This window comes from Colossoma macropomum, unplaced genomic scaffold, assembly GCF_904425465.1.
Source record: "Colossoma macropomum unplaced genomic scaffold, Colossoma_macropomum, whole genome shotgun sequence".
NCBI lineage: Eukaryota > Metazoa > Chordata > Actinopteri > Characiformes > Serrasalmidae > Colossoma > Colossoma macropomum.
Window position 1 is genome coordinate 3,784,605 of NW_023494798.1, and position 9,433 is coordinate 3,794,037.

Below are 9,433 nucleotides of genomic sequence, written 5' to 3' on the forward strand. Positions count from 1 at the left end.
CAAGCCTAGAAAACTTCACAACAGCCACTGCCACACCACATCCACGTTTTATGGCCCTGTGCGTGTAGACCCTCTAATTCAAGCAGTTTCCCCCACAAAACACTGCCAGGGAGCCCCAGCTCTCCACCATGGCTCTGTTGCTGGCTGCTGCACACAGCATTTCTTTTTTTGAGATCGAGCATGCCCCTGGCCACTGTCATGAAATATATATTGAGTTTGCAAACATCCTGTATGGGTGTGAGCCAGAGCGTGTGCACTTGCTCAGACCCCCAGGATGACCTGGAGTCATTTTCTCCCCATCATGTCAACTTGGTCACAGATTGAGTTGGGCAGTTGTCGCCTCCCAGCCATCAGGTGTTCTGTGCTCAGTGTGCAGTAGCATGCCTTGTCGCAGCAGGGACACTGACGAGCATATGTCAATGAGAGAAGCAATGTGCAGTAGATGTCTCCCATCTATGCTGCACTTAATCCAAAGCCCGTGGCAAGAGCTGATCTTCCAAGTGGAGATGTCGATGCAAAGGGCTATTCTCTCCAGGGATTGCCAGACCTTCACTTATAAACTCCACTCCCATTTCCTGCTGGCTCAGGCTTGTGGCATTGGCTGGCATGATGTCCTCTTTTTCCACACCACTGCCACTTGCTCAGGGGCTGTTCTGCATGCTATCTCCTCCTCAAGGTCCTTAGCCATGTAGTATTGGTTTAGTCACATCAATGTCTTTTTGCTGAGGTTGAGTTCTGCTCTCTCTGCTTCAGTGGTGGCTACTTGAATGCTGGCCAGTGTGTCGAGCTGCAAGTACTGTCTCAGTCCCTAAAGCAGCAGCTTTTCAAAAAATGTCTCAGTGTCGATTCCTCCTGTGCCTCCTTTTCAAACACTGGGTATGCCTGCTGAGCCATCATGCTGAGCTCCACCACCATGATCCCTGTCTTCTCTACCTTTTGCCTCTGTCTGTCCAGAACCAGTATCCTGATTGACAGTGTTGCTGGCACCTGCCCGAAAACTCTGCTGGAGAGCTGTGGTCACACCACTAAGTCATCACGTTGCTCAGCCAGCAGGTCCACAAGCACCTGTAGTGCTTTTCCCTCCAGTGCCAGACACAGCTGTATTGTCCTGATTGCAACCATCCAGCTGTGATGCTGAGTGTCTCCGTGAAGCTTTGGCAGTTGTAGCACGGTAAGAGGATGTACGCCATCTCTTGAACTCACCAGGCTCCACCTGGAGTCTATTGCTGGGCCTCACCAAGTTGTCCCTTTTGCCATCTTCTCTTTAGTTGTCCTCCACTGGCTGGCTAGCCATTTTGCTCTTGGCTGGCTGGACCCATCCAGGAGAGTGTAGGCATAGCAATCGGTACCCCGTTCCACTAGGATCGGTCATCATTGCAGTCTGCCATTGAATTCATCAATCTCTATGTTGATTTTTTACTGCAGATAAAATTTCGCTGACATGTAGCATCGACACAGAGGACGAACCAGAGAACGTTACTTTTGTGTTCAAGGGAAAAAAAAAGGTTTATTGATCAAAGCAGAACAGGCCACTAAATCACTGCAAGAACCTTCAGCCATATAACATCAGATAACAAAATAATGAGAAAAGGTGTAGTTTCAGGGATCACAGAAACATACTAGCAATGAGGGTGGGGTAATAGTAATGATAACACTTTATTTAAATAGTCCACTGTTAATACTTTGTAGATTTTTATCTTGCAATTAACTTACATTCTACTAATGGTCTATTAAAGTTAGGGGAGACTGGGAAAGGTTTCAGCATGGGATTACTGCAACAAGTCCCGTTGGTCTAATCAGAAACATGCTCAGTTAAACCCTCCCCCCCACCAGAAAGACAAAAGACACTTTCAACATCTGCTGCTGTATTTCTTGAAAAAACAGCAGTAACTGAGGGGTTCCCTTCATTGTTTTGAAAAAAGCCTCAGAAGTAATCAGGGATGATAACAGAGCAGTCAGGCAGTGATAAATGTTACTATAAAATATATAAATATATAGTAATATAATATTGTGGTAAAGATTAATAAAACAATGATACTTTAAAACAAAACATAATTTAAGAATACTATACTTATTGAGACAAAAATTAAAAGTTAATTGGTGAAACATGTTGCAACCAATCCTGATCCATATTGCAACTGGCCCCAGGGTTAAGGTCAGTTGCAATATCTGACTTCTTCCATTCAAATAAATATTGTGATTGATATGTCATACGTAATCATTTTAAATGCCATGCGTAATTAGCAGACAGATGTAAGTTTATTATATGAAATTGGTTGGTCTAATCCAAATAGTCTCTGAGTAACTGGGGGAAAATGCAAAGTGTCGTGACGATCCCCAATCTCGCATATATTAATTTAATTAACATTAACTTCAACCTAACACCTGAATCTAACCCTCACTCTAGTCCTTACCTGAACCTGGTACTAACACTAATCCTAGAGTGAAAATTGTATTTTTGGTTTCAAGAACTGATCAAACAATGATGCTCGAATAAAATTTTTCGTGGAACTGGATAACGCGCAAGAACATTGCGCATAAGTTCCATGGCTGAATGTCGGACAACTGATCGTAACTCGTAACTGACGGAGTCCAGCTGTGGGCAATTTCAGTATCAGCTCCTCACTGCGCACGCTGAACTTGGAAGGCCTCCAATTATTGCTTACTCCCATACACCACAATTCCCACTGTGTGTCCCAGTACATTATACACACACAAAAGGGTTGTTCATCATTGCAAACGGTAGTCAAGACGAAACCACGCCTCCTGAGTCTGAGCTCACACCCCCAGGGCATCATAACAAAGCGGGTACAAAAAGACAGTCACCCTAGCCTTCAGAGTGCTGAGAACTACCGAGCGTACCATGCAGCTCATTTCAATTTTAATGATGTTTGTATCAATGCTTTGGATAACTGGGTTCAGTCCAGCCTCTTGCAAAGCAGACAGAGTCAGCTGCAGACTGTGGGCTGATCCTCAGATGCCTGTTTTTTCTATGACTGGAGATTTTATAATTGGAGGGGCTTTTTCTTTTCATATCTACACGAGATCAGAGCAGAGCACCTACACCACACAGCCACTACAGCCACAGTGCTCTGGGAGGTCTGTCTCCGAGTGTGGAGTGAACAATTGCAGAGAGCATTAAATGATAATAATCGAATTGAGAATTGTTGCAGTCATGCGCTACTTATTGAATTAGTGACGTCAGAGAGTATTTAGTTTAAAAAAAGTAACGGATTTTGTGTCATTTTCTATATCTCATGTTTCTATCAGTATGAATTTCAGGGTGCTTCGCTTCTCCCGTGCCATGGAGTTCACCATCCAGGAGATCAACAACAGAACAGATCTCCTGCCGGGAATCACGTTAGGATACCAGATACACGACACGTGCGCTGCAGTGTCGATGGCAACTAAAGTTACGTTCCAGTTTACAAACGGCATGGAACCATTTTTCAATGATACTGATTCCTGTTCAAAATCTGCAGCCGCCGCTGTTCCTGCTCTCGTGGGAGATTCTCCTTCTACCCCGTCTATCAGCATGGCTAGAATACTGGGTCTTTTTGGAATTCCACAGGTGACTGTAGGCCATATCACATTGTTCAACATTAAACATACATTCAGCTATTTTTCTTACAAATAATTATTTTCATATTGGGTCAGTGACTTGTTATCTAATGGGCTAATTTTCGACCGATGTAGTATGTGTTCATTAATAACTGAAGAACTATATAATGTTCCTCAAATAACACTTCTTTTTTTCCTTTTCTGTGCTGAGTTACAGGTGAGTCACTACTCAACCTGCACATGTCTGAGCGATAAGCGGCAGTATCCTGCCTTCCTAAGGACCGTGCCAAGTGACCACCACCAAGCGGCCGCACTAGCAAGAATGGTCAAGCATTTTGGCTGGACATGGATTGGGGCAGTGCGCAGCGACTCAGACTATGGAAATTATGGAATGGCGTCGTTCCTAAAAGCTGCGCAAGAGGAGGGCATCTGTGTGGAGTACTCCGAGTCCTACTACAGAACAGATCCGCGCAGTAAACTGGAGAGAGTGGCAAACGTCATCCGCAGATCAACAGCCCGGGTAATAGTAGCGTTTCTTGCTTCAGGCGACATGAGATTTCTGCTGGAGGAACTGGCGAGACAGCCGCCACCTCCTCTTCAGTGGATAGCCAGCGAAACTTGGATCACAGATCCAGAGTTTCTGCGCTTTAACATGTGCGCTGGGGCGATAGGTTTTGGGGTCCCCCACTCGGTGATTCCAGGTCTTCGTGAGTATCTTCTGGATCTCTCTTCAGCACAAGCACTGAAATCGCCTCTGCTAACGGAGTTTTGGGAGAGCTCGTTCAGCTGTAGCCTAAAAGGCTCCTCCGGGGGCGCGCGGAAATGTAACGGCAGCGAGGATATCGGCGCGCTGCAGAATCCATATACAGACACGTCGCAGCTGCGCATCACTAACCTGGTGTACAAAGCTACGTATGCCATAGCGCATGCCATCCACGGTGTTATCTGTAATGACACGCAGTGCGACAAGAGCGCTAAATTCACACCATGGCAGGTAATGGATACATTGAAAAATAGATCCTACATATATCACTTGTTGTTCCATGAGTAATACCAATGTCTTTTAAGGTATATTTTAGACAGATTTAGCAGAAACACACAAACAGTTTAAAATTTTAACTGTAAAACAAGCATCGAAATTTTGTATTTTCATTAAAAAAATATGACTGCATCTGTGAGGCTCCTGTCATTAGTCACTTCTGTAGAGAATATGACTAAAAATCACTAAAATAAAAAAAAAATAAAAAATACTAACAAGAATTGTCATTGGTCCTTGCTGGTTGATTTATTAAAAAAACAGAAAATAAACCAGCAACAGTTTTCATTGTCTTTTTTCCTAGATCATTTAATTTGCTACCTTTATGGTTGAAAGGCCCATATAGTGATTCAAAATGAATCCATATTTAACTATGCATTAAAAATCATTTGATGTTTTAAAAATGCATTGAAACAATTGATCACAGTTCCTAGTTCAAAATTCCCGTTCAAGTTATGTGTGCCACTGCAGATACTCAGCCAGATCAAGAAAGTGAACTTCACTACAAAGAATGGTTTTCAAGTCACGTTTGATTCCAATGGTGATCCTGTGGCCGTCTATGAGCTCATAAACTGGCAGGTTAAGAAGGACGGCACACTAGATTTCATCACAGTGGGCCACTATGACTCCTCCAGACCAAGAGGCCAGGAGTTCAGTATGAGCAGAGCTATCAGCTGGATGAGAGGACAGACTGAGGTACAGTACCACACTTCCATCACTATTTGACTGCAAATCAGGATAATTTCACAGAACTCAGATTAATCAAGGCAATCAGTGTCAATTATTTAATAAACTATTGTTAAATGGTTCAAAGATTTTCATGTAGTTAATTAATTTGTCAGAAGTTAAAAGATACAATAAAACACAGATTTTGGGTTAGTCACAAACATTTTCAATAGATGCAATGTCAATGTAATTAAGTCAGTGTAAAATGTAATTACAACTTAAAATTGCTTAAATATTTTGTGACAACTGGTTGCCTTAAATGAGCTGAGTGCTACTAACAAACAAGAGTTAGTTAAGTTACATTTGCTTCTGTGCTTTGTTGTGAATACTTGGATAATGACAGCACTACATGTAAACTGGCATCAAAGAACTCTTACTGGGCTGCTACATTAACCGATAAATACAAATCAATACAAAATAATTAGTATCAGATTTCAGATGTTAAGTTTATTTCATGCAACATGTTGAAAAATGTGAAAAATAATAGGTAATTAAAAGAAACCAGCAAACAGATTGAACTGCTTTCAATCTAGTCATTCAAATGTTATTCAAGTCTTAGTTTATCATGTACAGTTAAATTTACCTAAAACACCAAATAAAACTCTACCAAAACTTACAAATTTGTTGAATCTCAACAGGAAACCTAGCATTCATTCTGGTCCTGAGACTAAACAAAATCTAACACTGTTTAGAATAAACTGACTTTTAAAAAAATATTTTTGAAATGAATTAAACAATAATGTGTCCATTGATATTCAATGGATAGAAATTGGACTTGACCATATTAGGTACAAAAGTAAACATCACATCCATAAATGCATATTATAATTTAAAAGAGAAGAAATTGTTAAACACAATCAACATGTTTATTTTATTAAAACCAGTGAGCATTATTTTTCTTAAAGTAATCAATTTCAACATTGGAGTACAGTAAGAACAACCTTCATCTGTGCATAGCATTGAGATGTATAGACCTTTTTTTGACAAACAAAACATTTGCATTTGTCTAATGTCTTTCAGGTGCCAAGATCTGTGTGCAGTGAGAGCTGTCCTCCAGGAACCAGGAAGGCTGTGCAGAAAGGAAAGCCAGTCTGCTGCTATGACTGTATACCATGTGCAGAAGGAGAGATCAGTAATAAGACAGGTAGGGTATCACAATACATTAAGCACTTTTGCTGGGTCATTTTTTTTCCATGCCCTTCTGTGTAATTTAAGGCTCTGAATGTTTTCCTAATATCATAGACTCTTTGAACTGTGTGCGCTGCCCTTCTGAGTTCTGGCCCAACATCAAGCAAGACAGCTGCCTCCCCAAGCCTGTGGAATTCCTGTCCTGGGACGACACTCTGAGCATCATCCTGACAGTGTTCTCCATCACTGGGGCCTTCATAGCCATATGTGTGACTGCTGTTTTCTACAAACACAGAACCACTCCTATCGTCCGAGCCAACAACTCAGAGCTGAGCTTCCTGCTGCTCTTCTCACTGACTCTGTGTTTCCTCTGCTCACTGACTTTCATTGGTCGTCCCTCTGAGTGGTCCTGTATGTTGCGTCACACAGCATTTGGGATCACCTTTGTCCTCTGCATCTCCTGTGTTCTGGGGAAAACAATAGTGGTGTTAATGGCCTTCAGAGCTACACTTCCAGGCAGTAATGTCATGAAATGGTTTGGGCCTCCACAGCAGAGACTCAGTGTTCTTGCTTTCACTCTCATACAGGTTCTTATTTGTGTTCTTTGGTTGACAATATCTCCTCCTCTCCCCTTCAAAAATCTAAATCACTACAAAGAAAGAATAATATTGGAATGTGGATTAGGTTCAGCTATAGGTTTCTGGGCTGTGCTGGGTTATATAGGATTTCTGGCTCTTTTGTGTTTTATTTTGGCTTTTCTAGCTCGGAAGCTGCCTGATAACTTTAATGAAGCCAAGTTCATCACATTCAGCATGCTCATATTCTGTGCAGTTTGGATCACCTTTATCCCAGCTTATGTCAGCTCTCCTGGAAAGTTCACTGTAGCTGTAGAGATATTTGCTATTCTAGCCTCAAGCTTTGGTTTAGTTATTTGCATTTTTGCTCCCAAATGTTTCATAATAATGTTTAGACCAGAGCAGAATACCAAGCAACACCTTATGGGTAAAGGACCCTCCAAGGCTCTTTGAGACCCTCACATAAATGGTAAATGTAGCACTATTGTTTAGCAGCTTATATATAATATGCTAACTAAGATTAGGTTTATATGTACATGGTACAGCAGCTTCACCAATACATCTTTTTTATTATATATTTAACTATATTATAACTATATATAATGAAATATAGTTATATATATATATATATATATATATATATATATATATATATATATATATATATATATATATATAATGTAACTATATTTCATGTTTTATTGTGAAAATATGTATAAGAAATCTTTTCAAAGATAACACTGAAATGGTAATAGCTCATTATGTATAATGTGAAATTAAAATGAATTGTTCATAAGTCTTCCTTTTTGTACTATTAGATAGTACTTCAATATCAAAATGTCATTTTTTTTTCAAAACTTATTCATTTTTTGCATGCAATATTAAACAAGTAATAAGAGGCTCCTTCCTAATGGAGACTTGGTAGGTAGTATGACCCTCCCTCTCACCCTATAACTTAGTGGGGTGTTATTCTATGCAGAATCTTTTAACTGATATAACAGAATTGGCAGTTTTCATTATCCTTGCCTATGTTAAACTGTCCAATGAAGTTACATTAACGTCAGTTGGAAAAAAAACGCTGCTTTAAGTGTCTCGGATAAAGGGAGAAAAAAAACTGGACACACCCGAATGTTATGTTCACATGCATTTGCTTTTAGATCATCTCATACTGATTCCATAGTCAATAATATGGAATGGAACTGCTCCCCCAAATCTAGGATTCGCACTAGATTTTGGAAAGTTGCTTTGTGCATTTGGGTATTAGTAACGTTGGGTACGTGATTCGCAATTAGGCCCTTGGTTCCTGTTAGGAATCTATCAAATGCATTTAGCATCAGCCAGTGGTCACTTGTTAAACCATTAGGATCCTTAACATTATGATATCAAGCCATCAAAAAACACATTACAAAACCATCAGGCACCAAAAGAAACACTAAATGGTTTCTATGAGTTTTTTCAGCAGGAATGTTGTGTAGATTCAGTAGATTGGGGCCCATATATGGGCATCCCATTTTATGCAATCATATTAGGGTTTAGTTAGGGTTTAGTGTGGGCTGCCACCATAAGGGGCCCTAACATGGAGCCCCTCATGTGCTCCCAGTTCCACAACTGACTGGGGCCCCACTTCAAATAGGGGGCCTAACATGGTGCCCAGAATGAGCTCTCAGTTTTATAGTTGACTGGGCACCCAAATATGAGATGCCCACTTTAAGCTCTCACATGAGGGAAATTCACACTAAGCCCTCATATGAGGGCTTACAGTGGGCTGCCGACATAGGAGCCTTAAAATTGTGCCCTGGTTTCATGATTGACTGGGGCCCCAAAATGCATGACCAAATTTTAAGCTCACATTTTTAGCCCATTGCTGGGAATGACCTGCCAACATTGTGGCTCACATGTGCCCACCATTTCAAATAATATGCAGGCAACTCACACTTAGTGCCTTTTAAACGGGCTAAGTGTGGGTTTGGCTGCAGTGGGGCCATTAACACCGTCAATATATGTAAACGTTTCCTCAACATTATGATATTAAGACATGATATCTGGTTCTAAACACTGAACGTTAAAATTCACTCAAGTACAAACATGACTACAAATCTTAATTCAGATAGAATCAACCAAAATAACCAACCATCCTAACTCATACTAAGAATCCTTACTAACTTAATACTTCAACAGGTACTTGTAAACCAGAATCAGGATCCGAAGCACGAAGTGTCAAATTTAATTTGTGTGTGAGGTACATAACTCCATGCTACAACAAAAATGTCCAATGCCCAGAAATGTCCAACCCCAGAGACCTTCTAACCACACAGACCTCAACCAAACACACACACCCACAAACATTATTGGGAAAAATAATAAATAATAAATAATGAACATGAAATAAAATAAAAATCTTAAAAAA

At 40.6% G+C, this 9,433-nt stretch overlaps 1 protein-coding gene across 1 annotated transcript; it reads left to right on the forward strand.

Annotated features, from left to right (window-relative positions):
* The first annotated feature begins 506 nt into the window (after positions 1-506).
* On the forward strand, positions 507-7,479 carry LOC118818452 (extracellular calcium-sensing receptor-like). Its single transcript, XM_036585713.1, has 7 exons — positions 507-676; positions 955-1,053; positions 3,271-3,571; positions 3,779-4,555; positions 5,069-5,293; positions 6,344-6,467; positions 6,566-7,479. The coding sequence occupies exons 1-7, from the start codon at positions 507-509 to the stop codon at positions 7,477-7,479; spliced, it is 2,610 nt and encodes an 869-aa protein (XP_036441606.1).
* The last annotated feature ends 1,954 nt before the right edge of the window (positions 7,480-9,433 follow it).